We start from the raw sequence: 12,899 nt of genomic DNA, 5'->3' as shown, positions 1-12,899 counted from the left end.
TGGACTAGATGATCTGCTCAGGTCCCTTCCGACCCTAGAAACTATATCTCTTCCAAATAAAGTGCAAGATAAGCTACTTCTGAGGACCTTTTGTGAGAAAACTGACCCTTAAGAAGATCCCAGAAGTTCAACGAATAAATATTGGAGATTCAATGATAATTTTTAACTTTTCTGTGCTAAATAACTAAGAACATGAATTCCATGTAAAAGTGTAGAACAGAATTATTTGTGTTTATGAATAAAAGCTATAAGACTTTAAAATTTTAAAGTGGGGTTAACTAGTAGGTTTTACAGTTGACTATATGGCCATTACTTTTCAAAGCAGTTTCCTTTTAGTGAATCCATGAAGCAGTTCTAGCAGATGTGTTTTGTAATGAAGTATTTGTTTATACAATGCATGTATAGCTTTTCCTTAGATTCTTCATTGTTACAAGAAACAGTTTTGTATTATATACTTTTGAATACATAGCATACTGCAGTACTTGAAACTGAAACACTGCATAAAATTGTCATCTTTTCATGGGGTTTTAAGGTGGATTCCATGACCCACTCTTCTTCACAGTGCACATCTGAATTCTGGGCAGTGACAGGTCTGACTGGAAGTTTGGCTTGTTTTACCCCTCATGTCCAGAGCGGGTGAAGTGTAAAACAGCATGTATGTGCAACCTTCAGGATGTTTCTGCTTAAAGCAGTCTGTGCTTCTCTGTAGGAAGTTTGTACAAACCATGAATCCGATCCCTGTGTGCAGAACATCTTGAAGAAAAACAGTTACTGTAAAGTTAAGTGCTGTGTTTTTTATCCTGAGACACATGACTTTCATATTCGCAGGCCATCCCTGACTTGGTGCATATGTTTTTTGCCAGGATTAAGGATTCTTTCTATGCACGCACGGAACTCCACATTTTTGTATATTAAGTTAATTTTTCATGATCCCTACAGCAGTGTATCTACAAGAAAATGCTAGCTGATTTAGGTTGGCATTGGTCAGATAGCATGTTGGGGAACAGTATTCAGTAATCCTTCCTGGGTGAGTTCCAAAGTCTGTTATGTCCCCTGTACCTAAATAACTAAAAAAAAAAAAAAAAAAAAAGTTCTCATACAAATAGCACTTACTACTTTTCATCATCTGAGGAACCCATCCGTAAGTATGTCTCTGAATAGTTGATCTCAGACTGCTTTTAGTTTCTGATTTATATGCTAGTTCATTAATTTCAAATGGATGGAAATATTTTTTGCTTGTTTTCACTGTCTTCTGGTCTTGCATACACTAATCTCTATATGACGAGTTATGCTTCAGAATCTTTTCCCTTCCAGAATTTGTTTAAGCTATGTTTTTATTTTAATTTTACATTAATTATTACTTAATCTTGATCTAGGCTGTCTCCAGATGTGTGCATATGTGTGTGTGTGTGTGTTGTTTATCTTTTCTTTTCTTTTTTTTTAAATAAAAAGCTACTTGATCTGTTTGCTAGGGCTGTGTGAAGCTTCAGTTGCCGATTGGATTCAGCAGAGATTTCGCCCAATTCGGTGGCTGAATCTTTGAATCCAAATCAAATCAGGAGACCCTTTAATCTCTCCAAATCAAATCGGAACACTCTGAATTTATTCAGAGAGATTCAGTGATTCAGCCATAGGCACAGCTTTAAGTTTTTTTTCTACTTACCTCAAGGTACAAGGCAGCTCGTGAATGCTGAGATGCTGGGATGGATGGAATGTTCCACAAGAGCACGGGGGTGTTCCCCACTCGGCAGCAGACCCAGAAGTGGACCAAAAGCACTTCCGGTCTGCTTCCAGGTCTGCCACAGAGTGTGCAGGGGACCCTCCCCCTCCTCCTGGCTTGGTGACTGGTGCCTCCTTGTGTCTGGAGGGGCACCCGGGGTCTCTGCATGGCCAATTGCTGAGTCTGGGTGAGGTGTCCCCTGCATGCTCGGTGGTAGACCTGGAAAAGGACTGGAAGTACTTCCAGTTCACTTCCGGGTCCACTGCCAAGCATGTGGGGGACCCCCCTATGCTCCTGTGGAATGCTCTGTCTACACAACCATCGCAGCATTCATGAGCCATGTCTGGTACCTTGAGGTATGCAGAAAAAACATTTAAAGCTGTCTATGACCAAATCATGAATTCTCCAAATCAGCATCGAATCTTCAGATTCGGATTTTGGGACAGTGTTCTGAATCAAGTAATCGAATCGCTGTCCCCAATTTGGGCTGACTCCAAATCGAATATGGCCCGTTTCACACATCCCTACTGTTTACATGTTGCTGCCAAAATGTAACTGCCCTTTTCTAGGTCATCCTCATTTTACTTGATTCTTTTTTTCTGCTGATTACTTTCAGTTTCTCTAATCTTATTGCCATATTACAGATTTAGAGATTTCATGGCATTCCATCTTCCAGGGCCATTTCTAAACCTGTGTGAGTCTCTTACGTTCCATTTAAGAACTAATGCTTATCTGCCTTAGTCACCACTTTCTTTAACTTCGATATATTTTCCATCTTTGCTCATGGTTCTTTTTCCAAGAGCCCTTTCTCTATAAAGATTTAAAGATTTCTCCTTTTTTATGTTTATCTTCTCCCTTTCTGTTGTTTAGTTCCTCTTTTTCTCTCTCTCTCTATGTGTGTGTGTGTATAATATGTGTGTGTGTGTGTATATATATAAATGTGTATATATAAACACTAATAAGCTGTAACTCAATGGTGCAGATATTATTAAACACCTTTTACCATTTATTCCTGTCAAATGTATACATCATGTCTTGACCAAATACATTCTGGCTTATTTTCTTATCTGAGGAGAGCTTACCAAGCATCACTCTCTCTGAATTACTGACCCATATATATTCTTCCACCCCTCTGCTTCTATCCAGTCTTGTATAACATCCAGGCCACTAATTAAGTCCATTTTTCCCATAGCCTCCTTTTCCCTGTGCTTCCACTGTTGTCTTTTCCATCCTTCTGGCCTTCACAAGTCCCAGTTCTCCAACATTTTAAAAATTCTGTGCAAAGAAGGATGACCACATCATCCTGTCATAGACTGGTTCACTCCTGCTCTTTAAAAAGATTCCTCTTTTTCATGAGCTAATTTGAACCACTGAATCCCACATGCCTAACCACTGCCTCAAGTTCTGGATCACTTGGGCACACACTCCAGGTATACAGCCTGCATCTGACACCCTTTTGGCACTGGGATCATGTTTGCTGCCCTGGAGGCAGTGCCTTAGACATAATGAATTCCCAACTTACCTAAACAAGTTCCCTCTTGAGTCTTCCTGGTTGTTTAAGCTGTGTTGCTAGGTACTACATGGCAGAAAAGTAAGGAGGCAGGTTTAGTAAAGGAGTTTCTTAAAGAAGTACATGCTTTAGTCTTAAAAAGTACAAAAGAGTTACAGGTATGTGGAAAACAACAAACACCTGATATCCCCCCCCTCCATATCAAATCTCATCCCTCCCCCCCCTTTTTAAAATAGAATCCATGGGTTTTGATTTAAGTTCTTATGGAAGGCAAAAGCCCTGTTGCCTCCACTGTCTTTCAGAAAGTAAAATGACCCTTCCCCTTTGGCCAGGTGTTTAGCTGGATAAAAGTGCAGCTCTGCAGCCATGTGCTCAAATTGAGAGAATTCTAGCTCCACCTTTTACCTAGGCATACTTCTTTGAAGAGAGAGACCCTCCAAAGGCAGAGGTCCCACCTGCAGAAATTCCTCTGGTCAAACAAGTGAAAACCATTCAATACTGATTGCCCTTAGATTATATTGTCACACCTTTTCAGAAATAGCTTCTTCCCAAGGGCCAACATCCTGCCACAACATGGATATCTCATCCACAATGACTAGGTCTTTCTAAATCAAGGTGGTTGCTGGCTGATTTCCCAGAAAAACTGCAAGCCAGGCAGCTGTTTTCACAGGCAGAGCGCAGCAGGCACCCCATGCCTCTGATTGGCTGAGAGGCCCCAATGGGGCAGCCTCTTGCTGCTGATTGGCTGCAAGCGCTGTCTATCATGTGGCCCCACCCCTCTCCACTGATTAGAGGCCATATGCTGGACAGCCCTTGCAGCCCATCTGCAGCAAGGGGCAAGGGTGGCAGTCATCTTGCCATGCCAGCAGCCCCACTTCCCCCTGTGTGGTCAGGCTGCAGTGGCCACAAGGACTGCTGGCTCCCCAGAGGGAGCCAGCATTTTATTTTCAGTGAGATTTTTTCCCCAGAGATCCTGCCAAAAGCACGGATCCTGTGCTTTTTCACTAGGGCTGCCTGAAATTCCAGTTTCTGTGACAATTGTGAAATCGCAATTTTGGTAGGTCCCTAACAATGACAATTCAAAGCTACAGTAGTGTTGCTAAATCAAATGAAATTCGTAACTAGATACAGGGATATTCACAAAACTGTCATATACTGCCATTTTCAGAGCTTCATTGTCTGCCTCTTCATTTCTATATTGCATTTTGGATTTGGGGGGGGGAGGTGGAAGGGAAAGCTTTTTAGGAACTACTCAGCATACTCTATTAGTTTCCATCTCTTGCCTCTATAGTCCTCAGTCTCTCTGCTCTTCAGTCCTCTTCTGTTACTCTGCTAGTTTACACTGCTTTTGGTTTGCAAAATTTCCTCTACAGATTTGCCATCTGGAGCAGTCATGCTGTATTTCTCTGCTTCATTGACTTTCCAATGTAATTCAAATCATACTGGAAAAAAAAAAATCTTTCCCCCTGCCTGTACTTCATTTTTCAATCCCTTTGACTTGTTATTTTTATTAAACTCTGAAAATAATCAGTGATGACAATATGTTTTGGAATAAATTCCTACCAAAAGGTGGAACATATCAAGTTGTAGATTTGTGACCCAAAATACAGTACCACTTCCAGATTCTTATGAGTACACAAATGTAACATGCTTATTATAAAATAAATGTGATTGAATATACACAAAGGCAATAGTGTAGTGGAAGAATATTAAGTTTCAGTTTAAGGAACTATCAGCTTGAATTCAGACGTGCCCATGTCACTGTGGTTTTACATTGCCATGTTGATACTTGAGTAGCACCCATTCTGGTGTCAGACTGATGTGTGCTGTTCCTCTCCACCCTGAGCAGAGGATGGCATGCAAGATTCTCAGGATCCACATGCAAATCAAGAATCTCTGGCTTGGTACCATGTCACTTCTGTAGACTATGCATTCCTCAGAAGAGAAGCTGCCAGGATTCAGTAATTCTGGGTCATTTTCCTCTATAATCCTCAAGAATGATTTGTCAGTTTAATACTGTTAAAAGATTTTCAGGATTTGAACACTGTCAAAAGTGCCAAGATATGACTTATTTTAGGAATGTTGTATGTTAGAAACAAACAAACAAAACAAAAAAACCCTTGCCATATTCAATAAAAAGGCATGTCTGACTAGGATTAAGCATCATTCCTACATATTGGAGAAAGGGCATATCGGGGAACTAATATTTCCATATTGATAATATGATACAAGTTTATATATATTGAGGTACAACATTTTATGTTGTTGCTGTAGTTTTAAAAAGCAGACACACTATATCTTCAGATATGCAGGGAAGGTAATTTTCAATAAAATTATGAGAAAAAATATAATAAAACCAATTCTAAAAGCATTCTTCAATATTCTTTGGTCTCTCATTGGTGCAATGTAGCATGTGGATCAGGCAACTACAAGAGACTTTTAGCATATTCATGTTTCTTTTTATGTATTTTTAAATGACTTCTCAACTATGCACTATGGATGAGAGAAACTAGCATTCATTAGAGATAAGAAATGAAAGTTTGTAGATCAAACAGATGTCATTCTAGCTGTGGGCAGGTTAGGAGAATGGATATTTGACCTGCATTATAATACCTTTTAGTTTTTACCCTGTGAATTAGAAATAAACTTGGCTCACTCCATTTTAAAAAAAAACATGGTTTCAGCAGTAGGAGGAACACCCTGGTTGGTTTTAGTGTAGGCAAAATGAGTCAATTTACCAACCTGAAGGAAAGAAAGTCCTCTGAATAGGTTTGGTTTCATGATGCTTTCTCTGGTTCCAAGATATTGTTATATTTTAAGCATGTTAACAGCTAATGTCTCCTTTTATTCACTTCTATAAGAAAAAGACATATGGAAAAATTGACAGAATTTGTCTCTACTATTATTCAATACTAATGAGTACAAAGGTGGTGTTAAATATGCTGTTCTTTGCCTAGATACATGAAGCACTAGAATAACTGAAAGTGGCCAATACTTAATTGCCTAGTCACTAATGGTCTTCCAATGATGTGTCTTCAAGGGGGAATTTGGGTGTATGAGGAATGCAGCTGTACAAATTATGTATTTTCTTGCCCCATGATTAAACAGATATTTTTTGAAACAATCATATTAGGTCTACCCAAGATTATATTTTAAGTTGGAACCTACCCCAAAAAATTGTCATGTTGAACAAACTATTCTGTTTAGCTTTTGGGATTTTTAACCTTTCCTCATCTCTTAAAAATTTTGTAAGCAAAGACATTGTTTTGACCCAAAAAGTTGAGATGTTCTTTTTGAAAATAAAAACAAGAAATGTTTCAGCATTTCAAAAATTTCTTTTCCATTTTCTTTTCTTCTCTTTCTTTATTTTAAAACCCAGATTTGTACATAGCCATAAAATATCAGATTTTTTTTAGACTGTCTTCTCAGCTTTCTTACTTCTATTTTAACTGTCAAATATGATCTAGCACTCAGGCTACATGGAAGGTGCCCTGTAGTCTCAACTGTAATTTAAAAGAGGGTAATTAAAACACTTAGTATCCCACAGGATGGGATCTTTAAAAATAAAGCCCTTTATTTACAGGGAAATTGTGCTTTTTCTTCTTCATTAAATAGTCAGTATTTATCATTGCGATCTGCATGAATTCTAAATGAGACTGCAGGCACAACAGCTTCTGTATCGTGAAGAAATCCTTGTCAGCATAACCTTTCCTTCTTTTTAGGCTTACCACATTTTCAAGAACAAAAAGACTTAAAAGGATTACTAGAAAATCTCCATCAAAATATCCAGTCCAAAAAAAGAAAGAATGTAGAAATCATGTGGCTGGCTGCAATGGTAAGCTTTCTAGTTTTCACCATTTTCACATATGATGGACTAATTTTCCATATATATTTTTGGTATTTTAAGGAAACACTCAGAAATTATAGTGATTGGGGTCACAGAAGCAGCTAGTGAACCATGGAGCTATATTTGTCTGGCTTTATTCTGCAGATATTTTTAAAGAAAGAGACCCTGTTGTGGGTCTGTCTGGCCTCTCAGCACCTGAATCCCCTAGTTCTCAATTCCCCAATTTCTTCACTACTAAGGGCTCCATTGCCAAAATTATGAAATAAAAAATATATATAATTCAACCCCTTATATCACTGCTGAAGACTTATCAGTATCCTGCAGTTCATCCCCAGGAGAAGCAGCCTACAGTTAAGAAAATTGTTTATGGTGAAAGTTTATGAAGAAAATGTAATGAGACTCAGTAAAACACAGTATGATATACATATCTGCATACCAGTCCTTCACTTAGCTCCACATAGTCAAATGCCTGTGCCTGTACCTATACCTATGAAAATCATTACAACCCCATGTATGTACAAGAGTCAATTCTTGTACAATGCTGTAGTATCAGTACCTTGGTTAATAATGCATACTCATAAGAATATTAACTCAACTGAATGTTATTCTTCCTAAATTTAAACTAAATCCATCATTGTGGGAATCCAGATTTAAATCAGGCAAGCCTATCTTTTCTTTAGAAATGAGAGGCATGATGCAAGATGCAATTCCTTGATTTACTATTTGTTTCATATTTCTACACATTCTCTTTCTCATTCTCAATTCTCATTTACTCTGTCATTAGAGTATTTTAACTTTGTAAGCAACCGTTTAGCTGCTACTCAATAGGAATTCCATGAATCAACTTTAAATCAATAGTACCTATTTCATTCATTTCTCTACATCATCATGGCATGTAGGCATGCAATTTGATGATTTCTAGCATGTCTGAGACTTGAACTGGGCAGGGTTATTGTCCTGGAGTTAAAGATATACCTTTGCTGCCCGTGTAAAGTCTTGTCCATTTATACCAACTCTGAATTTGGCCTTTAGTATACACTGTATTTGAAATATAAACTCTTTTCCTCCTGCAAATTCAAAAATGCACACACTACTTAAGTCAAAGTAATGGCACAATAAATACAAAATATTAGTATAATATGAACAGCCTTTCATTAATAGTGTGAATTACAAGTTACCAGTTGTGAATAACGTTCACATACTTTCCTTAGTAATTAATAATGTTGCAGTTTTATACATTACTAAAACAATTTCATATTTAGACTAATACATTTTATAATACATTTTTCAATAGGAATCCTATAATGTCCATAACAATAACATTTTTCTACAATGCTTATAACATAGCTTTCAGAAGACATAAAAGGTAAATCACTATAGGTCTTTATAAAATATTGTGCGAAGATCTGAGCAAGATTTACTTTTACTTCAGGCTTCCAAAGATTTCATTGGTAACTATTCGGGGCATCCTCAAAATATTTGTGGGAAGAAACAGTCTTCTGAAGTACAAATACTTCAGAAATTGTCTTCATTATGTTACATATCCCCTACCTTATGCTATTATGAATTAACCCCCTGGTACTGATTAGTCTGAATCCTTTGATATTGATAACCTAATGCAGCGGTGTGCTTGTATTGGAAAGTTGCAGTTCCCAGCTGTAAGGTATTAATGATGTTATTGTGATAGATATATTACCCCTTGTTATATTGGAACAATGGTAGAGCTATACAAAATGTATAAAAAGTCTACATTTGCCAAATGGTTATTACAGACATTTATTTTTCTAAAGACAGTAGGAAAGTTGTCCATGTCCACTGCATAGAAAACATTAGAAAAATCGGCCATAAAATCAATATAAAGGTTTCCTGTAATGGTGACTACTGAGTAAGCAGTGAAAGCTAAATATTCTACTCATGGGTGCATGCCTCCATACAGGGCTGTGCACTTGCAGTGGCAAAAAAAGCAGTGGCACAAATTTGTGCCACTATTTTTTGCTGCTGCATGTACCCCTGCTTGTACATTTTCATGCAGGGCAAAATGCCATTTCCCCACTCTTCCCGGCTCCCAGTGTGCTGGAGGAGTAGGGGTGGAATTAAAGGAAGGTAGACCCTCTGGCCAGCAGCTAAAGCATCTCCCAGGAGGACTGAGCCTCCATGTCTGCCAGTGGCATGGTCCTATGGTGTGTGCCCCTTTTTTCAGTTTTGTTTTTGCTATCAGGATTCCCTGTAGCAAATTTTGCCCCCATGATGCAAATGTGTAATGTGGATCATGTTTTAATATGCCAGACATGCTGCTCATGGCATCACAAAGAGGTTTGTGGCACCACAAACCACACACATCCACACGTCTGGATCTCGCCAGTGGTTCGTTCCCTGGAGGCACGCAGAGATCACAGACACACAGACATCAGTCGGCACTTAAGGGTCTATTTGTTTGCAAGCAAGGCCAGAGAAGGGAGCTCAGCTCAGATCAGTCTCCGGCCCTTGATTGTGTTTGCAAGCGGCATTTATCTTCTCAAATCTCCTGGGCGCGTGCACAGACACAGAAGTTCTTGCAGCTTACTTCCATTTCATACAAACATACATGTAACTACATCATCACATATATCGCATGTATAGTATAATTAGTCATTTGAGTAGGGAGGGCGGAGAGGTAAATATGCAACAGCTAATTAAGCATGCTCAATACCACAAGAGTTCATCAACAGTCAATACCACAAGAGTTCATCAACAGTTCATTCCCCAAGGCTATGCAGTTAAATTCCAGTTTCTGTAATCAGCATGAGAAAGACTAAGGAGGGAGAGGGAGAAATCTTGGGCAGCATTCTTTTCTTATCAAGAGCAAGATGCAAGCTGTGCAATTCTAACATACACGTGCCATTAAGGCAACACAATAAACCCCAGAGCTGTTTGAGCTGGAGTCAACTGCTCCTGGATGTAGCATCTACATGTGCACTGAGCGCAGTAGCAGTTTGAGCCAGGATGGAGCAACCCTGAGCTGGCAGCAAGTTTGGGGCAGGGTGGTCAGCCCCAGGCTCCAGGTGGAGGCATTGTGTGGTGGTGGGGCTGGTTGGGGGATGAGGGTGCAAAACCTACGTAGCCATATGGCCAGGTGGCAGACAGACTCTAGACTTTAGTACCCTTTTGCCCCAATCAGCCCCTGTCACCATCTATACATGCATTCTGTCACATTTAATTGCTCTGCTTAAGATAGTACTGTCCTCAACAGTATTATCTTATTCTGGAGTTAATTTACTGCACCTTAATACCAGCACTCATGTAGACAGTGATGCTTTACTATAGAGCAAATTAGTCAACTTCTCAGTAAAGTTCATGTGTAGAGATGCGTGCAGTTACACTTATTGATCGTCCATAAAATCAGATTTTGAACTTAGCCTATGAGTGAACAAAGAAACTATTTAACTGGATGTAACCAGTATCTTTTCTGCTGCAGCATTCTGTCTCCAGCAGTGACTGAGATCTGATGCTACAAAGGACATTCTAAAAATTAAGTACAGCTAGGGAATAGAGCCCGTAGAGAAATGTTCTTCTTTAACAGCAAATGTTTAGGCCTTGAAGTATGAGAGAGTTCTTGTACCATATCTTATTTGAGGGCCTTTTTAGACCCGACACTGTGAGCTGCACAAATATTGATCAGTGTTAGTGCTAGCTCAAGTTTGGAGTAGTCACACCTCAGGCCAGCAGGCACCTGAAGGAATGAAAAGTAAGAATACACTCCCTTCCCAGTCTGGATTTTCCCCCTGTCCTCTGTGTCTTCACTCCCTACCCCACAGTATTTCCCCTTGCCCCCTGACACTCCCCAGCACTTACATGTGTCTGCCTGCTCTGTCTCTCCCAGGGAGGCAGGCAGGGAAGGGTTAAATTTCCTGCCCAGCTCTGCTGCCACCACTGCTGGCTCAGAGAGTAGCAGCCATGACAGCAGGGCCCAGGCTGTCTCTTCCCTGCCTGCTCCCCTGGGAGAGATGGCACAGGCAGACACAAGTAAAGAGGGGGAGGGTGGGCACTAGGATGAGGGGAACAGCGGGCCCAATCTGGACCAGCAGGGGAAGGGGACATGTGGGATGTTTATGGTGAGGTGTAGCTAGAGTGGCTACACCTTAGTGTAACACAAGCTGGGTAGCAAACATCAGAGAGAATCCTGCCCTGGAGTACTGTAACTTTGAGCCACATAAGGAGTGGTTAAAACTAGTTTCAGGTGTTAATGTGTGAACAATCCAGGTGTTAAGAGCTCCAGGAGCTGCCCAAAATTACCATGTAGGAAGGCCCTAATAACTGTAGTCATTATCCATAAAACGTCTGATCTCTTTTTAGTCAGGATTTTAATTGAATGAGGTTTTGCACCACTGTATTCCATTAGGTCGGTGCAACCCATTAATTCTCTGCTATGTAGTAATATTTTTTAATAGTTATAAATATACTGTGTTTCCATTTAATCAGTTGTACCCTTGATATTGCATCATAGGAAAGAGTTAATAGGAGTGTTTTCTTAAAGAGCCATGAAGGCTGGGGATTTTGATTGGGATTTGCAAATGCTCCTGCTGGGACTTAAACCTAGAGGTTCCTGACTAAAGGACCTTGTCCCTCTACTCGAGATCAATTGCCATATTTGAGGTCAGAAAGGAATGTTTAAACTTTACCCTTTGCTCAGATCTGTATGGACTGTGAGGATTTATGCCTTCCTCTTTAGTGGTGTGGCATAGCTTTCTTCCTTGGATCGCTCAACCATATTTTAACGACCTTTGCAGCAGCAGGACATTGGCCATCATGGTCCCCCTGCTTACCTGTGGCAGATTAGGGTGCTATGTCTTTTAGTTTTGCTAATAGGTTAGACCAGTGATAGGCTGGCCCATGGATCAGATTGGGTCTGCATGCACCCTCCTCCCACATGCCAGATCCAATGCACCCAGTGCCTGCTTTGGCCAGTCTGGGACCAATGCCTGCCCTGGATGGTCCTACAGAGGCTGGAGCAGGGACCAAGTGCTGCAAAATCTCAGACTGGCCAGAGCAGGCACTGCATGCAGCATGGGGACCAGACCAAGTATTGCATGCAGCATACATCCCATGCCCTGTGTGCAGGGCTGGGCTGGTATGTACCATGTGGGTTAACTTCTGAGACCCAGTGGCAGCACTGAGGGCCAGATGATGGGGCTGTGAAGGCCAGATATGACCCAGGCTATATCTTTGACACCACTGGATTAGACAATGGATTTGTTTAGGGTGGTTTGGATGGGGATGATCCTGTAAATGGATCATCCCCTAGTTCTCAATTCCCCAATTTCTTCACTACTAAGGGCTCCATTTACAGGATCATCCAAGTAAAGTTGATGCACAGGTGGAACTGCAGGAGGAACTTACTTTTGGGTGACTTTTACGAGCCATGATGGGAACATAAGGGAAGAGGTGGTCCCTTAGGACCCAGGCCACTCAAGCAAACTCAGAGTCAGATCTTATTTAGGAAATGCTAAGAAAAACTTCTTTGAAAAAAAGTTGAAGTAACAGAGAAAGTAAAAAGAAAAGTAATAGAGTAAAAATATATATATATATTTGAGCACCTTCTCCTCCATCTTATCCAAAAAAGCAGAAGTGTTTTTACTAAAAACAAAGAGAACTAGAGACCCTGAACTTTGCTACTGATTTCATACAGCAGGTGTTAGAGACTCTAAGACAAGGTATCAGGAAATTCTGCTGTTCCAAAAGCATGTAGGCCATATCCTATTCATAGAATCATAGAAGTAGGGTCAGAAGGGACCTTGTAGATCTTCAAATCCGACCCCCTGCCTGGGCAGGAGAAAAACTGGGCT

General features: G+C 40.2%; 1 protein-coding gene across 3 annotated transcripts in view; it reads left to right on the top strand.

Moving 5' to 3' along the window:
• Nucleotides 1-12,899, top strand: part of INPP4B (inositol polyphosphate-4-phosphatase type II B) — a 385,552-nt gene that overhangs the window by 318,998 nt on the left and 53,655 nt on the right. For 2 of the 3 annotated variants that reach the window (XM_019534402.1, XM_019534401.1), the window contains exon 22: nt 6,953-7,065. The exons of the other annotated variant lie outside the window; for it this stretch is intronic. In XM_019534402.1, the coding sequence (XP_019389947.1) occupies nt 6,953-7,065 (113 nt within the window). The remainder of the gene's footprint in view (nt 1-6,952; nt 7,066-12,899) is intronic. 3 annotated transcript variants of the gene reach the window in all.

This window comes from Crocodylus porosus, unplaced genomic scaffold (genome assembly GCF_001723895.1).
Source record: "Crocodylus porosus isolate Cpor-Errol unplaced genomic scaffold, CroPor_comp1, whole genome shotgun sequence".
Taxonomy (NCBI): domain Eukaryota; kingdom Metazoa; phylum Chordata; order Crocodylia; family Crocodylidae; genus Crocodylus; species Crocodylus porosus.
Note: the sequence above shows the minus strand (reverse complement) of the source record. Positions and strands in the feature narration are given on the sequence as shown.